General features: G+C 41.0%; 1 protein-coding gene across 6 annotated transcripts in view; it reads right to left on the reverse strand.

Annotated features, from left to right (window-relative positions):
• Positions 1–620: 620 nt before the first annotated feature.
• TOP3B (DNA topoisomerase III beta) overlaps positions 621–20,905 on the reverse strand; it is an 82,995-nt gene continuing 62,710 nt past the window's right edge. For 2 of the 6 annotated variants that reach the window (XM_080559851.1, XM_080559852.1), the window contains exons 2-18: positions 14,840–14,999; positions 14,039–14,170; positions 12,914–13,020; positions 11,354–11,428; positions 10,199–10,395; positions 9,609–9,765; positions 8,397–8,510; positions 7,399–7,489; positions 6,935–7,089; positions 6,598–6,703; positions 5,620–5,766; positions 4,677–4,850; positions 3,765–3,893; positions 3,360–3,509; positions 2,790–2,890; positions 2,333–2,534; positions 621–1,145 (exon numbers count right to left, since the gene is read on the reverse strand). In XM_080559851.1, coding sequence (XP_080415977.1) covers positions 664–1,145; positions 2,333–2,534; positions 2,790–2,890; positions 3,360–3,509; positions 3,765–3,893; positions 4,677–4,850; positions 5,620–5,766; positions 6,598–6,703; positions 6,935–7,089; positions 7,399–7,489; positions 8,397–8,510; positions 9,609–9,765; positions 10,199–10,395; positions 11,354–11,428; positions 12,914–13,020; positions 14,039–14,170; positions 14,840–14,909 — 2,589 coding nt within the window. In that variant the 5' untranslated portion in view covers positions 14,910–14,999 and the 3' untranslated portion in view covers positions 621–663. Of the gene's footprint in view, positions 1,166–2,332; positions 2,535–2,789; positions 2,891–3,359; positions 3,510–3,764; positions 3,894–4,676; positions 4,851–5,619; positions 5,767–6,597; positions 6,704–6,934; positions 7,090–7,398; positions 7,490–8,396; positions 8,511–9,608; positions 9,766–10,198; positions 10,396–11,353; positions 11,429–12,913; positions 13,021–14,038; positions 14,171–14,839; positions 15,000–15,073; positions 15,258–20,905 lie in introns of those variants that run through there. The other 4 variants (XM_080559849.1, XM_080559850.1, XM_080559853.1 and 1 more) reach the window with 4 other exon arrangements.

A 20,905-nucleotide genomic window follows, 5' to 3' on the forward strand; every position in this document is an offset into this window, starting at 1 on the left:
GGTCTCACTTAACTGTGACTCACTGACCTAAAGATACTTGGCTGCATGGACCATTATTTGGGAATCACTGCTCAAGACAGATATTCCCCTTCATATTTGGAATTTCCAATTTGTATGTCTATTGGCATTATTCTCATATATTATTACATGCAGCAGAGAGGCAGATTTGTAGTGCTCTTATTATTGCAGACCTAATTTAAAAATCTGAGGCTACTAATCATTTACTAGAAGATGAGAAGTCAGAGAAAACAAAGCCCATTCCACATCTAAAAGCTACAGCAGCATAACACCGATCTTAATCATCTATTATACTCCTGGCATTTGTATTGCTGACAAAGGCTTTGGAAATGACAGAAGAGGAAAATTTCATTTCCTTTCAATTAGCCACAAGTAACAGTGTAGGTAGACTTTCTCAGTCTCCTTCCTGTTTGTGAAGTCCACTTGGACAATTGAATTCCAATTAAAAGCTTAAAGGCTTAGTCACTAACTGATCATCCAGAACAATTTGTTTGCTGATTAAACCATGATTAAATCTTGGATTGTTATACCGCTTTAACTTTTCTAAGAACAGGAAAGTGATAAAGATCAGAAATACTTAAAATGAACTTAAAGAGAAACAATTTTTGTATAAGAAGTTTATTTTTTTTTTGTATTGTGCAGCCGTTATACAAAGTAAGCAGCCAGAGCTGCCATTTTGTCCTTGGGTTTCTTTGGATTGGGTCTTCCCCCAGGCCTCCGGCCTTTACCTCTTCCTCGACCTTGCCTTCTTCCTTGTCCCCCACGGTGCATGGGGTGCCTCATGGCTGCGTGTTTCAGCTCCACCAGGTCTTGAAACACAGGGTCACAGAATACGCAGCCTGAATGCTGGGTCTCATCACCAGGCAGAGGAGATTTGGCTTTGTTAAAATCTACATCCACAAGGGCTGCATCACACAAATCACACGTCTCTGGTGACACTCGGACTTTGTGGGCATTCTCGAAGAAGTGCACAATCACATTGCATTTGTTGCAGGCCATCTTCCACTTGGGACCTGATGTCGAGTCTAGCACCAGAACCCCATTCTCACATTCAACGCACTGCCCAATTCCAAGCATGCTAAGAGAATGCTGGCATGTGGGGTGGGTGCATTCATTACAGCCCATTCCTGGTGGAAGAAGAGTAAAACTATACCACAATGAACCCTTTACATCACCACTGCTCAGTTTGCAGGAAGAGAAACACAGAACTGAAAGACAGCTTAGTACATTACAGGTTTTCTAAACCACTGCACAAAGGAACATATTCCCAAAAGGCAATCTGCCTTTTCAGATACTCAGAATAAACCCTTGCTCTAAATTTTTTTATTAATGGCTTTCAGAATTCCTAGACAATGCCACTGTACAGTACATAAAGCTTGGATATATTAGCGATTAAAAGAAATTGTTTTCAGTGAAACATATGGCTCCTAGCTACTTCATTTAATACTTGCACTGTATGCTAGTAGCATAACACATTTTTAATTAAAAGATGGTAATAAAATGATGCCAAAAAGCTCCTGATATGCAGTCAGAGCTTCCAAGTGCTACCTTAAATAAGTTTTGAGCTCACGTTTATCATACTAACTGCTACTTTTTTCCCTTCTTAGTGTGTTACAAGTTGTTGGAAGACATATCTCTGCATCAAAATACAATCCCCCTACTCTCAGAGAGGGCCTTAAACTATATCCCGTCCATATATTATGCATTAGAAAAGTCACGTACATACAAATAAGTTAATTTCTTATTTGCTTTTATAAAACCTGTTGTGGTCCATTCAACATTCTGAGCATTTCTCTAAAAATTTTAAGACATGGCTATATGACTAACAGTAAAGTGTTTCTCTAGCCACTCCACATAAGCCATTTTAGAAAATCACTTCAAAAATAGCCAATCTTGAAATATTTGAATTCATGCACAAAACACAGCTATTTCAGTGAAAACAGCTTCAGTAAATTCTAGGGCTACTGAAATAACAAGAATAGTTTAAAAAATACTAGCCTCTCTCTTCTGTCTTACAGCAAATGTAGTAAGAGTAGCCTCTCTTGTATTCAATAAAATACACAGGAAACTTCTGCAAAGATGCTAACATCTTTGCTAGTGGTGATTAAAGCAAAAAATAATAGTGTTCAGAAGTGAGTTAACTAACACATTTTGTTCACCCATTTTGATATGAATTTTAGGTATCTAATATAATTTGAGTAGCACTTTATACTAGGCAACCCTCATTAAAAACTATTAAAAAAGCACAGTCGATAAGACTGCACCTAACTTATTTCAAGTGAAGGTGATGCCTGCATGTTCACAAAATTCCTACCTTTTTTCATGTCCCTGAAGGGAGGATGGTTGTAACAGTATGGACAGAGAGGGTAGCTCTTTCCTCTGGATCCAGAAGACCAGAGCACCAGCTCAAAGTCATCCAGGGGGCAACGCAACTCTTTGTAGAGTTTAATTGTACCATTCTGTGGGAGACTGTAGGTGTCATCACAATGAGAGCAGTGCAGACGACTTGGTTTCGCCTGGAAAGAGAATATAAATCTCCAGAACATCTGTAATGTCAGTAGGGTTCAAAACCCACAGGAAATCCAACTGCGACCACTTTCTGGTTTGTTACCCATGGAAAAGCTCCATCAGGCTTCCTGCCTTTCCACCCCTACCCAAGAAATTCATTATTGACAACCACATTTGAATCCAAATTCAGTAATGGAAAAAGGGTTTCTACTCAACGTCGCCTAGCAAGTGAAGTTTAAAATACAAGTGTGACATGAACTTACCTGAATATACTTCATGAAACGATGGCATTTGCCACAGCGGGAAAGAGGTTTACCCGTGGCAGCTAAGGGTGAAAAAGACACTTCCATCAGCTCATCCATACCTGCAGAAAAGATTATCACACTTATGTCAGAATTCTAATTCCTAGGAGGAAACCTCTCACAAACTCATCTACAGGACCTGTGAAGAAGTAATGAGAATAGTCAACAGCTTATTTCAAATAGTTATTGTGAACAGTTTGTTCACAATTCTCTTCTCTGTTTAAGATGACTTTTTATTTAAAGAGTTTTGTAATAAGCACACACGAACACACTAGGGTAAGTGCTTCAGCTAGTCTGCTGCTTTTCAGAACTCAACACTACACAGTCACAAATAAATTTGAAATGGAATTTTAGAGACATGATTATTTCCCTCTGGAGAGCAAATTCATATGACTGGAAACTCCCAGTCACAGCACAATTTTCAGTGAGCCTAAACCTCTGAAAAAGCAACCTAATACTTAAGTACTTTCTAACAGCGTCTTTACAACAATTAAGTAGTTGCATAGAATTTACATGTAAAACAACTTTTACCTGCAATAGAATCCACAAAATAGTGAAATTTTCTTTTGAAGATGTCAAGGGTGTGCTCCAGGACCTGATGGTAATTTGCTTTACCCAGAGCTATTAAGTTGAGTTGCTTTTCCACAGCACTGCGAATTGTAGGAAGAACTAATTCTGCATCTACCAGAAAAACAGAGATATCAGCAACAGAGAAGCAGTAATGAAATACCAAAAACAGTAGGAAACTGCCCAAACTAAAGTGACATCAAAATAAACAAACAAGTTTTAACTATTATAGCTTTTCAAATCAGTGATATTTTCCTAGATGCATCATTTCAGACAGAAACATTACTTATACAGCAACAACCGCCTTTGACATATTGAAGGGGACAAAATATAAGAGGATGGGTTTGGGGGGAGGACTATTTGACTGACCTATTTTGTAATAACCATGAACCAGAACAATTCCAAGATTTGTAGGCTTTAGTCTCCGACCACTCTCTACTGTGACATAGTTTCGCTGGCAAATGTTGTTGATGTGGACTGGAATACTTGCATCAGTTCCTGCCACACAAAGGAAGACAATACATCCATTGAAGCTTTCAAGAAGTTACTTATTTCTGACTTCTCTGGTTTTGTATCATATTACAGCACTTCTTAGCTTAAAATGCATATACTTTCTTACTGCTACCCTGTTTCCAGCGGATAATTTCTCTACCTAGTAACACATATGTTCCTTTGCAGTTCTGGAAAGTCTGAAACATGTATTTTAACCTTAATCCTTTCATTTCTTCCAAGGAATTAGTGACAGAAAGATAGCTATTCTCACAATCACTTGTTCTGGAAAAATACATGGGAGTTCTAGACTATGTTCTTCTCGACTGGACTTGTTTATGAAAATGTATTGAAGGAAGCAAGTCAGATCGAAAAAGAAAAATAATATTGTGATAAATTGTGTAATAAGATACAGAAGGACTACTGGAGCCAGCAAAGCTGAAGCACACTGTTCTGACAGGAAATCATTCCTAAGAATAGGAGTTGCATCCTTCCACACAACACCAGCTCTTTCTAACAAAGAAGTAACAATGATGGATTATGAAAGAACGTTGCTTTGGCCAGAAACTAGGCATAAGAATTAAGAAGGGGAAAGGAATATTGGGGAATAGAGAATCCAATATCCACTAAGAGGTGCTACTGTGGTTCGAGGGGAAAAAGATCATTACTGAACCTATTCAAATGAACACTGAAAGGTCACTGCTGACAAGAGAGAGCTCAGAGAAATGATTCAGACCCTTTGCTCTCTTGATAGACGCATTACAGGATAAAGTAACTTAAGTGAGTTCGTACCAATGCCATGCTTTTCCATCAGAGTGATAAGTTCTGCTTCTGTTAGGTAATCAGGAGGACTGGTTTGCTTTTCCAGCAATTTTATTTCACCAATTGGGAAAAGATCTCCTCTCTCACAGTGCGGAAGGCTCTCTTCTAATGGTATGCTGTGCCAAGGCATAATTTCTGTGAACCCTGGAGGTAAACAAAGTAATGAGAGATTATCTTCACAGCTTTCAAAAGGTCAAGATATATGTTTCTAATTTTAACGTGGGCTACATTATACAGATCAAAGTTTGCCATACACTGCCATACATACAGACTGTTTGCCATACCACGCAGACAATATTTGAAATACTATATCAAAAGACAAGATGTCCCACGACACCGCATCAAATCTGTTTTGTGGGTGACTTGCGTCACGATGATGTATGGAGAGTAAAAAAAACAAAAAAAACAAAAAAACTTTCCTTGAATGAAAGCACAGTTCCAGAAGTCTCACCAAATGGATGGGAAGAGCTTGTTAAGAAAATGCAAATAGGAAGTTGTATTAATGCAATAAAGACTACTGGGACTGCTTGCCATGAAGATCTCAGTGGTGAGGTACTACACTCTTCCTACTGACTGGAAACTGAGTTTCTTACACTTGTGGAAAAAAAGAAATCCATCTTTGCATAATCTAAACCACAAAAGACATTTGCTGTCCAAAAAAAACCCGTCTTTACACTGGCGAGTGTCGCATTAACTCTTGAAACTACTACATGAAAAATAAGACTTTTTCTACTGTAATTGAAGTATGGAAATGAAGACAAAGGTTTGGTCCTTGTGACTTCAATAGCTCCAAAAAATAAAAAGTCTTCAAAATTCTACTTGTCCCCAAAACTTCACTTTTATATCCATCCAATGAATATATGGGAAAAAATAATAATCTGTAGCTGACTACTTTCTTCCTGGTTAGTCTTACCTGGTGAAGTTACCACTTTTCCAATACAGGTAAACCGTTCAGGGCCGATACTGAAAGAAATGGTGGTTTGTAGGTACTTGCAATCAGCACTCACAGTGGCAATAAAATGCCTAGTTATATACTCATATAGTCGCCATCCATCTCCACCTGAAGGTAAACAAAATCTTAGTCCCACAAACCAAGTCCTGCAGCTCTACATAAAATTTGCACTAAAACTTGCACCAGATTTCCGTGGCTATCACAGGAGAAACTGGTACGTGAAAGAAAATAAAATTTAAAAGTCCATCAAAATCTAATAGTAGGGAGGTTATCCTGCTACGAACAGAAACTAATTCTTACTCTTGTGCTTTCAATATTCCATCTTGCTGTGTATAATAAAAGTCTTACATGGCCATTTAATAACCTTTACAGTTACTCAAACTTTTAACGTACTTTGTTTTTCTATCAGAGATTATTTCACTGATTCCTGAAAATCAGAATTTACCCGTTTTCTACAACAATTAGTTATTCCTAATGAACAGCACAATCCATTTACTATACTTTAAGTTTTAAATTCTTTTCAGAGATTACAGCATAGAATCAAATCTTACATTTTAATATAAGTAACACAAACCATACAGACCAATTTAAAATGCAGTTAAAGTCTGATTTACAAACAAAAACATACAATCAAATTTCAATACTTAGAAGCTACTACGGTGGGTCAAATTTCTCTAAAGGAAAGTAAGAAATACTGTGTTGACTACTCCTTGTTCTCAACAGTTTTAGGGTGCTGAGAATCAATTACTGAAGAGCAGACCAGCTCTGATCTTCATTGTCATCAGAAATTAAAGTTAAGACTAAGTCTGCTTTCTCTCCAGTTCCTGAAATTCAGATAATTATATTTTATGTTAAAACCGAGGGATTTTCAACCCAGCCCCTGTAACTCAAGGAACCAGTTTCATCATAGTGTTCTAATGCTATTCAATTTGTCTATACCCAATTCTGCTTCTGTTGCAGCTTTCATTGGAGTGATGGGAGGATGGTCCCCTGCATCATGGCCTTTCCTTGGACGATTAATGCCTTCTGATAGCAATGCTTTTACCTGGTGAAGGACAAGAAAGAAAATTGACTGAAGTGGATAACAGGTCTCTACCATCAGGTTAAGAAACTTTTCAGATCAAATTTGTAACAATACAATGTCCATAAATAAAAGCAATTACAGACATTTATTGTTTGCAAAAATCTAGATTAAGACATACCAGGTAAGACATTTCTGAAACACTGACTAGAGAACAATCTGTTGAACAGTACAGGTTTTGCTTCATATACTCACAGTTTCTGCCCAGTAGGGATTATTGGCTTGCTGTCTCAAACATCCTTTCAAGTCAAAGTTTTCTGGATAATGGGTAGTTTCTGTTCGAGGGTAGCTAATATAACCCTGCATATAAAGACGCTCTGCTATTTGCATGGCATGTTGCGGACCCATTCCTGAGATGGAATAGGAGAGAATGAAATCATAATCAGAGTGATGTGTAGATCATTTTGTTTGCTGTGTCCAAAAGTATTCATTATCAAAGCATTTAAATAAATCAGTTTGGCCTTTCTATAAGGCTTCTGTCACCTTGATCTTACCCAGCACTTCGCTTCTGACAAGCTTTCTAAACTTGTTCCTTCCCCAAAAATGATACAATATAGGGAAACGAGGCTATCAAAACATGTATATGCTTGATTATTTCAGCTGAGAAGCCAAGGTATTTTGCTTTATATCAGTGTGAAAATCTGAACTTGTACACATACCTAAAGCAGCACTGGCCACTCGTAGCATTTCTACCGTGTTCAGAGCCAGTGGTCTCTGCTTCACCTTCTCTTTTTTACTCACAGATTCTACCTAGAAAATAGTATTTTTCCAGTAAAAGTTTTGAAGTTTGGTAACTGATTAATATATCATTTCCACTGTGACTAGAACCACATGGTATACCTAACATTACCTGTTGCCATCATATCTGTGGGTTTTTTCTTAGAGCAGTACCACCAATATATTTCTACTTTAGGAAATCTGACTGGAGACAGTTTTACCAAATTGTAAAGTTATAGTCCTGAGGTCCCTTTGTGCTATGTGATTAGACCTGCAACTGGAAATGCAGCAAGGTAGCTTATTGCTATCTTTACTTCTCATTTAACTAAGCAGCACATATGTCGGTGCTACAAGGATTTAATGCTTAATCCAAGTAATGGTCCTAACTATAAGGATCCAGATTTTTAAAAGCATCATGCAGTCTTTGAACCTTGATGGCTGTAAACACTTAAATCCAAACACACTGCCAAACAAGTATTGAACAGAACAGAATTACAAGTTAATTGGCTATAAAGACTGTACCATACACATGATTAAAAATTTAACTGCAGGAATATTGCCATATAAGTAATTAAATTCTGATTTATACAGTGTCTCATGGGAAATAAGAGGTCTGCTTGGAGAGTTCTGAACTGTATTTCTCAGCAGGTTTAGTAATGAAGACTTCCTATCATGAATGATGACCATTTCCAAAGTCAATATTAAGAATGGGCTTTCTGTTGAGATGACCACAGTAGCATAATATGAACTACAATCAAGAATCTCTTGACTTTTATTCTATCTTATATAAAGTTGAATGGAATAAATAATAATAAAAAAGAAGATACAGATGATATTCTACACCCCTCTTTAACAGAAAACAAAATGCAGTAGATGAGATATTAAATAGTATTTCATTAATGTGAAACGTGCTCTATCAACACTTCATACAAATTTGTACCTTTGCTTCTTTTGCCATCTTCGTTATATTGAGGAACATTTGAGCAATCTCACGATCAAACACCCTCACTCTATCCCAATCCAAAGTGAGAGAACTTTCTTTTTCAGGATTCACCTAATGGTCAAAAAAAATTTAATTGCCACCAACACTATTAACGAAAGTGTGAGAATGCACATTTCCAACAACAATCCAGCAAGTAAACCCTAATAATACCCATTCTGCAACACAAGTGCTCCAAACATGCAGTTATACTCTTTTTCCCAGGGACTTCTGAGAAAGATAGAGTTTGTTGAGTTCAGGAGCCATGAGAATGACTAGAATTATTCTTGCAGTTAATTGAAATACCACACTTATTTTAGTGCTAGGAATAGCAAGAGGTAAAGCAGGCAGAAATTTAAAGTTTATCATTTTGATCTAGCAAAACTAATTCTTTGTATTAAAAGTAAAGTGTAACTAGGTCATGTTTCAAGTCCCACATACAAAAATAAATATGAACCAGACAATATGAGAGCATGAAACTCTGAAAACAGGCACCAAATACTTCCTGGCATGACACACATGAATGAGATGTATCAGAAAACAGATGAGAGTAGATGCTAGATTTCTTTTCTATTATTATTATTTTAAAATCTAAAAATGGCAACTTTTTACCATCTATCTTTTATTTGTTTAAACAATCCTTGTCATCACAAGCAGTAAAATCATGTTAGTTTGCTCTGAGAGCTTGGACAGCAGTAAGGCTATAAAACTGCCATAAGCTGCCAAAGTATTCAGAGGACTCAATTGCCAATTAACACAATGAGCATTTTATTTGCTTTAAAATTCCAATACTCAGCAATGCCAATGTTTGCTGGCAGCCTAATTAATTCTTGGATTCAAATTAACACCACAGTCAGTCCAAGGACCCCAGGGAACAAAAGCAAACCGTTTCAAGTAGTCTTTCTGGCTGAGTCTAAGCTTAGCTGGTTAACACTGAAGAATTCTTATAAGCAGCACACAATAACCACTTTAATACAAAAAACTGACATCCTGGAATCTGTTCTAGAGAGAGTGGTGACACACGTGAACTGAATAAAAGCACACAAGTAAATTGTAAGCATTGTGAATTCTTGTCAGCAGCTACAAATTTATGAATGGACAAAATGGAAATAAGCACATTTCTTTGTATATGAGGAACACATATTTTTACCAAACAAGTATTGTAAAGCTTACTTTAGCTTGCAGCACCCAGTAAGTCTCAGGCTTAAATGACTGGATTTTGTCATGCCTTTCAACACAGAATCCAAGTGTTGGCGTCTGACATGGCCCAAAGGAGATGAGAGAGCTGTCTAAATTTCCATATTTCCCCTGAAAATACTTAGTCTGAAATCTAAGAAAAAAAATACAGGAACAAGTACATTACTATCCTCATTCCCACGAAAAGCAAAAAAAATCACAAACTTTTATAGACATAAATGAATAATCTATTAAGTCATTCAGGTATTTGTCAAAAAAAAAAAAACAATCTCAGAAACATCAAGTCTTAAAGCTAAAGAAGTCATTTGCCTCACAGAATCTTGTTTATTCACAAAGAAATGTGGGAGCAAGTCATAAAGGAAGAGTATATAATAGCTGCTGATGTACTTTATCTTAGCTCAGTTAAAGCCATAACACTTTCTTTAAATTTCTTTTTATTTGTCCATGCATAAAATTGTTTGGTTTGGTGCTCAGCAGAATTAGCCACTACAGGTCTAAGGCATATTTTGTGGACAGTGCTGTATTGCTGAACCTTTCACAAAACCGTCTGTAATCTATGCTGTCACCTTGTAAATGCACAGCCAATTCTAAGGTCCAGCTCCTGGCGGGCATCCACTGACAGAGCTTCATTGCGATTGGGTTCTCCCAAATGATTCATGGCATTGCAGATGTCTGTGTCAGTAATGGAACTGAATTTAGCTCTATAAATCGTCCTTTCGCTGCTACGAGGTTTGTTCATAACAGGAAGAACAGCATCAAGAACCTAACGAAGATCAGAAGCATATTTTGTAAGTAATTGAAAGCTAAGGGCTTAAGTCATTTTCTTCTCTTTAGAGGAGAAAAAACCCACACACTCCCCACAAAATGCTTGCTGACACAATTATTTTCTTCATTCGGAAGATGTCATGGCAATACATTAACCGATAAGAACAGTATTTGTCATACTCTCAGAAGTGTATTAAGAATGAGCAAAATTGAAGGATTTATTTATTAAACAGCAACTGCCGGAAGTGAAGCACTATTCTTAACTATGGGCAAATAAATCCACCAGTGCAGCTGCAGCATCTTTTGGTAAGTATGTATCTGCTTCTATCCCAGTTTACTTCTATGTATTACCAGGGCACAGTTATGAAACGGTGGTATTTAAAGAACTTAAATACTTGATAAAATGAGGTTCTTTAAAAAAAAAAAAAAAGACAAAAAAATAGCTTTCATTTAGACTTCTGGGAATAGGATGTTTAAAAAATAATCATTGTGCAAAATTTTAGTTCTATACTTTTTGTGGGCAGAGTCCAAACTCTTGCTGCTGTAAGCAGCCACTAAGCTGCTTAAACTCTTGCTGCTTAAAAGCAGCCTCTAAGCTCAAAAGAGTCTTAATCACCTAATGAACCAAGTATGATAGAAATTAAGTTTTATAAGGATGGCAAAATAACTACTCCAGCTTTGAAACAGTCTGATTCTTAAAGCACTGGAATGTTTGAACATTTAAGAGACCTTCTTATTCACCTCAGATGAGCAACACCTATGAAATTGTTTATACTTTTTAACTGACAAATTAGAGCTCAAAAACATTTATTTCCACCAAGGCCCTCCATGCCTTTAAATCTTTATTCAACTTAGTTTAAATTTTACTGTATATCAGTACATCAGAACATAATGGTAGTACCGTATGCCACAAACGAATATATTACAGTATTATGAATCTTAGAAAGAAACCTTACTTCAAAACAGATGTTTTCTCCTTCCTTATCACAGTCCAACCACAAGACAATGCAATCACAGCCTCTTCCCTCCACCTGTGAAAGAAATTAGCACAGCTCTTCAGCAATTCAAAAAATTCTCACTAACTGTATAGCTTTTATTTCTATTTTAAAGGTAAATTATTTGGTGCAAAAAGGGTTGGAAGAATATATTAGAAGTGACAAGAAGTCTGTTGTACTTAAACAGTGGTTGAAGAGAGAAGCAAGCTGTGGTTCATGGGACCAGAAGCCTGCCTACAAGATACTTTTCTGCAGAATATGAACAAAAATCAGCACAGCTCTACAACAGTGGAAGTCTCCTAAACTCCTGGCCCAGTCTGTGTGTGCAACTTCGGGCACAGTTCCTTACTCTTTCTGCGTCTTAATTCCCAGATAATTTAAAAATACATATATTTTTATTTTTGTTATATATATATATATATAAAAATACATATTCTATATATTTATTATATTATATATATTACTATATATATATATCTATAAAAATCCCAAGAATCCTTTTCCTAGCTTGTAAAGGTACCATGAAGTCTAAACTTATCTTACAGAAATCAGTCTTATACTACAAATACCTCTTTCCAGAAAGACTATTATTTTGAAAAGGCATCCAAATGGCCACTTTCCTCTCAGAGGCACATGTGAGAAGTGATCAATAATCAGAGACATTTTAAAGCATTTACAAGCTAGGTCTTGCATGTGCTGCTACGAGCCAAACATGTATCCAACATCCCAAATTTTGAGAAGCAAGATACTGACAGCCAAAAAAAAAAAGAAAACAGAGCAAAGGCATGTGTCAATTCAACAAGGCAAAGATTTCAGAAGGCATAAAGAACAATGAAATTAAAAAAAAGATCTAATCTTTAACAAAAAGCCGCTCTCTGCAGGGAAGAAAGCTCTCATTTGGGAATGTACTCGTTTACCTTTGACTCTAGAACAACTCTAGAATATTGTATAACATACTGCCAAACGCTGCCCACTTCAGGGAAGTAGGAGAATATAAATAAATCAAACATTCAACAGCCTACAATGTGAGGAACAGTACCTTCTGATGGCCTGTTTACCTTAGTAGAGGGAAGGTATGTAGCAAGTATTTTGAACTACAGGGAATCCTTTGACATTACCCTCCAATAGAAAACTATCTATGGTGAAAACAGACTCTCTTTCTTATATTAGTGAAGGTAACTGATCCACTCTAAGAGCTGGGAGAAGATTACATTTCTAGTTCTTAAATAGTGCTAGCTAAACTGTAAGATTTTTTTTTAATAAAGCCAGGCTAATTCACAGCAAAATGCTACACCATTTTTTGGAAATTAGTAGTAATTTTTATTGCTTTCCAGAACCACAGAATAGTTTCACTTATTTCACTTTTCTTGGAATCATAAAAATAGATCTCACCGCTTTGTGTTCAACAGAGGAAGAATAAGGACAACATATCCGTGAAGAAAATATGCTCCAGAGGAAATAAAACAAAAGAATGACAAAACTGAAAGATGCATCTCAAATACACCTCATAAGAAAGCATACCTGTAAAAACTTCACCATTGTCAGTTTGGGATTAGCTTCCTTCTTTTCTGTGGGAGCTTTACTAAAAAGTTCTGCTGGATCCACCTTGTCCCAACTGTTGTATTTTCCTGAAAAGCAGAAGTGTGCTAAGTTGAGTTATAAACATATTTAAAAAAGCAAAACAAAACATTACTTCATAAAACACTCGGCTTTCAAAATTTGTCTTGGAAAGCTTTCTGCCCTAATACATCTTGCTTTACTGGTTATCTAGGGACCCCTTAACTTTTTGTGTGAATTGCAGCTCTAATTTTGAGACATGATAGAAGGAAAAACAAAATACTATTCACCTTTCAGAAATTTTAACATGAGCTATTAAAAAAACTCTTTGTACAATTAACCGGTCGTGATGGGGGTGGAGGGGGGGTCTATTTTTCCTTGTTTTCACAGCACACATAAAACGTGCGCACTGCAGACTGTTTTACCACTCATTACTTTTGGCCAGTTATTATGTCTCAGCCTTGTTATGCTATGGAGCATCCTGTGTCATCACCTTCTCATATCGCTGCATTTGTTCATTTCCATTTCCCAAAGTACTTGTTGGTGATAATGGTTAGCAATTACATGACACCGTACCTCTTTAAAGCACTGTGTAAATAACTCAGAACTTAGTCCTTAAAACTTGTGAGGTAGTTAGGATCAGAGGAAATAGAGTACTCACGTGATTAATTCAACACTTCAAAGCAAGTTAGTGACAGGATTCCTTGCACGTGATCCTTACCACATTTCTATTTTGTACTAGCTCACTATGGTGCTTTAGAGATTATGCTTTTGGACTCTATTCCTGAATTACTTTTCATTGACAGTAGCAAATTTTTAATGCTTAATAAACTGACCTCATCTGCCTTCTTTTTCCAATAATGTTATTCAGGTACTGAAGAGATAAATTGCATGCCTACAGTCATGCAAGAAGTCAGCCAGAGAACTAGAAACAAGCCAGGAACTGCTGACCACAAGCAACCTTGTCACCCTCCCTTCCTCTCTAGTTTTCTTTAATGCTCTTCCTGAAGAAAACAGCGATCGTGGAAACAGTTAAGTCCTTAACAATTTTACAAATCATATCAGTTAGAACATTTCATGAACAAATACCTATGAAATCCAAAGTCATGACATGACCACACACAGATGTCATCTTGAAATGGGCGCTCTGTCCAATAAATGATCCAGTGTACTCATGCACAGAGCATGCACCATTCAGTCCTTTGCGAGAGGACATGTTTCCTGTAAGAATAAGGTAATTATCAATGGGATTTAAAACATGCAAACAAAAATAACCTATTGAAATAGCCATTGTTTCTTGTGAAACGACATCCCCTTTTGTCTAGGTCTGACAGCTAGGGTCTTCCTGATCACAAAATTCTACTCTTTGATCAAGGCTTTTTTCTAGTCAATTATCACTTTAGAACTTCTCTAGGGATCTTCATTTTTAACTGAAACTATTCAGAATCTCCTTTAACTTTTCCCTCCCACCAGGAAATCCTTATGCAAATACAGTCAGTTTTCTCGATCACCGCAGTTAATAATTAAATCATTATGTTCTCCACATGATTTATAACACATTTACCATAGCTTCAAAATCCCTGAAAAGAAACTAGGTGCTTGATTGGCACTTTCCAGAAAGCACGTGCACTACCATACGCTACAGCTACAAAGATTCCATTACTCAAATTGAACAGGCATTAGCACGTTAAAATAAAAAGAATAAAATAAAGAGAATAGAGCACCATAGGGTTATTTCCAGAACCTCAACCTGTGCTAAGCCACCGTTCCCAGGTGAGCGCTGCCCCAGAGAAAACCAAGTAGCCGACCTGGGTACTTCTCAACCTCACTTCACCTCCCGTGAAATCTGGCAGAACAGAAGGCCTGAAATCAACTTATTTTCTCTCCTACCCCTCGAGAGGATCTTGGCGATGGACTGAGCCAGAGAAGGCTTCTCCGCGACCATCAGCACGGTCTTCATCTTCGGCTGGCGAGCCCCACACCGCTCAGCGGTTCGGTGCAGCCTCCTGCAGCCACAGCCCGCAGCTCACGGGGGAAACCCGCTCTCGGCCTGCGGGGAGAAAACACAGGGCGGGTGTGCTGCAAAACCATGCCCAGCAACAAATAACCGCGAAGGCCACTCACACGGACCTCGCAGCTCCGCGGGGCTCCGGTGCCCCGGGCCGGGGAACGCAGCGGGGCCAGGAAATGGCGGCGGCGGGCGCTGAGGGCCCGGGGGGCGCTGAGGCACCGTGAGGGCCGCCCCGCACCTGGACGGGAGGCCACAGCCCCCTTGCGCTGCCGGGGCACGGCTCCGGAAGGGAAGGAGAAGGGAAGGGATGGAAGGGGAAGGGAAGGAAGGGAAAGGGCCGCCCCCCGCGGCAGCGACTCCTGGCGGAGCGGGGGATCAGCGGGGCCCGGCGGCCCCGAGCCCGGTCCCAGCCAGCCCATCGCCGCCCTGAGTGAAAGGAACCGGCTCACCTGCGGATAGATTGGTGGGCGGTTAATAGATGTGCAAGGTACTAGTGGAAGAAAAGTCGAGACAAACTCAAGGCTCTTTGTTCTTTGCCATGACTGAAGTTAGAACCTGTTAAAACAAATGTCTTCGTCTGTTTCAGTGCCTGGTTCCCTTTGACATCTGGGGAGCAGCTGGAATAATCAGGATGCGAGTTGGAACCGAGTCTTCAGATATGTCAGATACATATTTTTCATTTTCCTCTACTAAAAGCCCTGTACAAAATCCAACGCCTCTTTTCTTCTTTAACACGCAATGCCACGTGCAAACTCCAACCTGTGCTTACCTGTGAGGGGCAGCTGGGGCTCTCCTGAGCGGGGCTGAGGGACTGGGTGCTCAGGGTCCCTGCGCTCCACTTTCCCTGTACACACACGTGTGTAGCTGGTTTAACGAAACACACCAAGACCGTCCCTGCCAAAGGAGTCCTGCTGACCAGGCAGTCCACGTACACAGCTCTCCTTGGCCCATGTGCTATTTTAAGAGACACCTACGTACCAGCCCCCTCACGCTCCCCAGAAGCAAACACTGCGGCTCCACAGTCTCCCACCTGCACACGCTCGATGTGAACACTCCTTGCAGACCTCCCCATGCCAGCTGGGTACGCACACAAACAGGCAGGCACTGGTTCCTGTGACATCTCTGTAACAGCTAATTGCCACAGATTTGGAGCCAAAGAGTGCTACCACACTTTTTGAGCAGTTTTGTCACCAGACTTGCACTGAACAGGGCATCTTGCGGGAGCCTGGGTGCTTTGCAAGATGCGAGCAGTTTGGCCTCCTTCATGCTGAGGAGACACACGCTGCCAAACCAGATGCGTGTGCAACACACAGGTGGCCTGCACGCCAAATGTGGGGAATTAACACGTTATTGCTCATTTAGGGTCAAACCACAGATCAGCATAGGTATGAGACTTCTGGTGCTGCCCTGGGCACTCACACTCATGGCCTCTCACTCTGCCTCTCCACCTCCCGTGCTGAGGCCGCTCCCACCACAGCAGCAGGAGGCCTGTGTGCTGGGCTGCCCCATCACTGTCTCCAAGGTCAACGCTGAGCAGACCCAGATCACAGAATGGTTGATGTTGGAAGGGACCTCCAGAGATCCTCTGGTCCAACCCCCCTTGCTCAAGCAGGGTCACCTACAGCATGTTACTCAGACGATAACGATGGGCAGAGGCGATGGGCATGAACTGGAAGGTGTGAGGTTCCACCTGACCACCAGCAGCACATCTGTGCCACGCGGGTACCAGAGCCCTGGCACAGGCTGCCCAGAGAGGCTGCGGAACCTCCTTCCTCTGAGACCTCCCAGAGCTGCCTGGGCACGGCGCTGGGCACCCTGCTCTGGGTGCCCCTACTGGAGCAGCGGTTGGACCAGAGGTCTCTGCCACCCTCAGCCCTTCTGTGCCACTAGCTACCTTTTTTTTTATTTTTTTTTTTTTTTATACAGCCCGTCGGCGAGCAGAGCAGCCTGCCGGCGCCAGCCAGGCCCCGCAGCCCCAGCAGCTCCCCGCTAGGGAGCAGTGGCGGCGCGGGCAGGCGGCGCCCGGCGGGGCCCGCGGGCGGGACGGCGGCGGTGGCTGCGCCAGGCCGGGGCCGCGCGGGGCCTGGCCCCGGGCCCGCACCTCAGCCGCGCCGCGTCCCCGCTCCCCGCGCCCGGCTCTCCTCAGGCCTGCCCGCTGCTCCTTCAGGCTCCCGTCTGGAAGCGCGGAAGGCCGCGTACGCTGCTCTGCGGACGCGTGGACGGGGGCAAAATTAAACATATTTATATTAAATAAAGCCAGGAGACTCTTCTGTGGTTTTCTCAGAGAAAAGCAAGTTTTGTTTCTAGGTTTAAAGCAGCAGTTAGATTTTGTTTTACGCTGACTTGATAAGCATCTTTAACCAAGGATGCTACAATGCTGGGAAAGCATCTGTACGCTGATGCTGCTGGTTGTGGAGCCCCAAGTTTTTCAACACCTGGGTTATTTCAGGGTACAGTTATTTAAGCAGCTAAAGCAGGGATGGTCGACAGATCCGTATTTGTAAGAGCAAGATAGGAAAACCTACAGAAATACAAATGATTGTGCAGGGAGCGTGATCATTCCTATTCCGCTTCCTTGGGTTCATTCTTGACCCTAGAGTAACTTTTTCCTGTTTGTTTCCAAACACACTTGAAAAGATAGCCGTGAAATTAATAAGTATTGACAGGAGGGTCAGGCAGGCAGAAACACATCTGGAAGGATGCCACAGACATTAGAAATGATGAAAATGCAAGTCGAATTGTTAAAATAGTTTTTCTTGTCTTCTGAAACTAAGCAAGAACTATGAGGCCACAAAAATGTGCCTGAAATCATGACTACAAATCTGGGCTCCAGATACTTCAGTGCTGGGAAGCAGGAGATAGAGTCGATCGCATACAGAGAAATAACAGCACTCGGTATTTTGTGCTGCAGTTCAAGTCATGCTTGTGCTCCTTATAAGGCACTAAAAATAAATATATTTGAATAACAGAAGGGACAGAAGAATGTGAATGCTGACTGAAATGGGATATTATTAGTTGCTGGTGTTGGGGACACACATGACATACCATACGATCTTGGCTTTAATTTTCCCCTTAGGTAGCAGCCCCTTAATCAAAGAGAAATTGAAAAGTTACAGATAACCAAAGCTCTATATCAGAAAATATCCAGGCTTCAGTCCCATATATATCCAACGTACATCTGCCAATCCACGCAGTACTGGTTAGGGACAAAGGCTCACCTACTAAAATGATAGGGAAAAAACACTAGAGTAAAGAGACTGTGGAGCTAAAAGTGCCCATTTATCATTTGCAGCACTTCTTCTCACTTTAAGGCTTTCTTAAAATTGATGAAGGGTTTGCAGAAGGGATCAGTGTGAATGGGCATTGATCCACAGGGACAGAACAAGAGAATCTAAACACACATATTGTGTTCAGGTTTGGTCTTGTACCAGCCGCTGTATAACCCAGCCCAGTTTTGGCATGGACAACAATTCACAGTCCAGGTAGGCTAACATGGCTCCTCTCCAAATGCAGTCTGCAATAACAGAACAAAACAGCAGGAAAAAAAAAGGCAACATGATGCTGACCATCTGAAACCTGTGCCCCACACGCATGTAATTGTACTGCAGGCCTGAGGGTATGGCTGGAGGAGAACAGACCCCAGCTGCTTTCATGGGGTTACTTGCAAATTAACAGCAACCCACCCGTGGCCGCACAAGGCCCCAGTCTCCAAGCAAGTAGCTGAGATCTGGGTAGTGCAGCCCATGTGGGAGCCTATCTGAGCAGAAAGATCTGCATAAGTTGCAATCTCACCACTTCGGTGTAGACATACCCTAAGATCACCAACCATCAGCAGACTCAGCATGCTTCAGCATCCCTGGAAAGCTTGTCCTCCCGGGGAGGTAATGCTGTCTTCACACCATGTCAGGGAAGTCACTGCCACAGGGACGCTGATGCGCAAGTTTTCTGAGAGCTGAGCTAGCTCCCCAACTCCTGCACGTTTTTCCCAGCTGTGGTTGAATTTCACCTGAGAGACCTGGCTTTGCTCTTGCCCTGCACTGTGTCCTGCTTCTCATTTTCCACTCTGAGGACCTGCTACTGCTGCCTACCCTCCTATAAACTGCCTCAAGTGGTGCTGGCACCAAGACCAAGCTCATAAATGCCCAGATGAGCTAGATCACGTGAAGGTACTCGTGGAGTCTCTGCTCCATGTCCCCCACCTATACCTACACTATTCTCCCAACTATAATATGGCAACACAGAGACATGCAAGCTGGCCTGTCAGAAACCCAACAATGTTCTGGCAGAACAGGCTGGCATGCGCCCTGACCATGCCTACACTGGGTATTGGTTATAATTATGTTTATAAATAATGTTTGCAGTTTTTAAATTCTTGTTCAAATGATACACAGATAATAAAAGAACTTGGGGGGAAAAATGCTAAAATTGATACCTGGATGTGAGGAAATATGTGTTTTATTATTCAGAACCATAGAGGCATGTTTAGACAGTCTTGTAAAGTTTACTGTATACCTAATTACTCATGTCTGCTTTCCAAGTGTCTGAGCTGTGTAAATTAGGGGTGAGGTAAATTCTTTGCTGTCACTTTGCAGAAATCTCAGCTGGCTGTTGAATCAGTTTTTACTGGGTTTGGAAATCGAGATTTCTGCTCTGAGTTGGGTTTAACCCTCACTGCCAAGGGCTCTGCCAGCTGATCCCCTATGGAACCAGCCAAAAGCTCATCTTTGCCTGAATTTCACATCTCACTCAAACCAGGATGGGGCCGAATTCAGGATCTTGAACACTTAATTGCATTTTTATGTTCTGTCCTTTCTTATAGCTTTTCTCTGTTCCACGTCTCTGAAGTTAAAATGACCTAAAGAACCATAGCTGGGCTGCTCTTTGCTCAGGGATAACCTCCTATCTCCCCTCAAGTCTAGGACCTTGCTGAGATTGAAGCAGCTGTGAAAAGCAGAAGAATGAACCTTGGAAAAAAATGAAGACACCTTATAACCAGAAAGTTCTCAGAACTTAGTTCAGAATTACTGTGTTCTTAAAATTACACTTCGATGAGAGCCTCTTCCTTGCTCTGCCTGTGTCCATCACCTACCCTAATAACAAATTTTTGCCTTTGAGTTGTGGGGTTGCTATTTCACTGGTTGTGGCCCTGGCCTTTGAGCCGTGAGTCAATTTTGTTATATATTTGGAGCTAACACCCACGCTTGTGCCGAAGTCCACATTTGCCTTGCATCTCTGCTGTTTGGAAGTTGCTTTGGCTCTGGACCCACGCCACAGCTCCCTCGCCGCAAGCTCCATCGACCGTCCTGCCAGCACCGGGCACACACAGAGACTGGGGAAAGGAGCCTCACGTCTCAGTCAACTCACTCGCTCTGGGCATTATAAGACCCTTTCCCTCTCTCCTCCAGGAGACCAGCACTTCCCTCACTCTTTACAATTACAGGTGAAAAAGCAAACAAAAAGATGCAATAGGGTAGAAACGTGGCAGAGAAGAAGTCTGACAGCGTTAGTTACCAACTCGCCGGCTCTGTGTCTCCGAACAGCCCAGTGGAGCCTACATTGGTACAAACTGGCTTCAAAGTCCTACCAGATGCAGCCTAGAGAGCAGCGTACACCCTTCCTGATGGGTTAGCTGTGATACACACTGAGAGCCCTGAGAACGAGACCCCAGATTTTGCTTTTGTCTGTTAAAGCTTGAGCTCATGCCTGCACAGCTTCCCCACCTGCCCTAGGCTTTCTGCAGGCCTTTGCCTGGTCCCAGTGCAGCTTCACCGTTCTCCTGTCTTTTCTCCCCACTTCACATCTGCGGCACAGTGGAGAATTTAAATGTGGAGATCTCTCCCACAGAAACCTTTCAGGATTTGATTAACAGAACTGCTGTGCTGTGGCTCTCACTTGCAACAGAGTTAGCATCGTTGTGAAACAGGTCCCATTAAGACCATTACTAC

This window comes from Anser brachyrhynchus (genome assembly GCF_964034855.1).
Source record: "Anser brachyrhynchus genome assembly, chromosome: 17".
NCBI classification, from domain to species: domain Eukaryota; kingdom Metazoa; phylum Chordata; class Aves; order Anseriformes; family Anatidae; genus Anser; species Anser brachyrhynchus.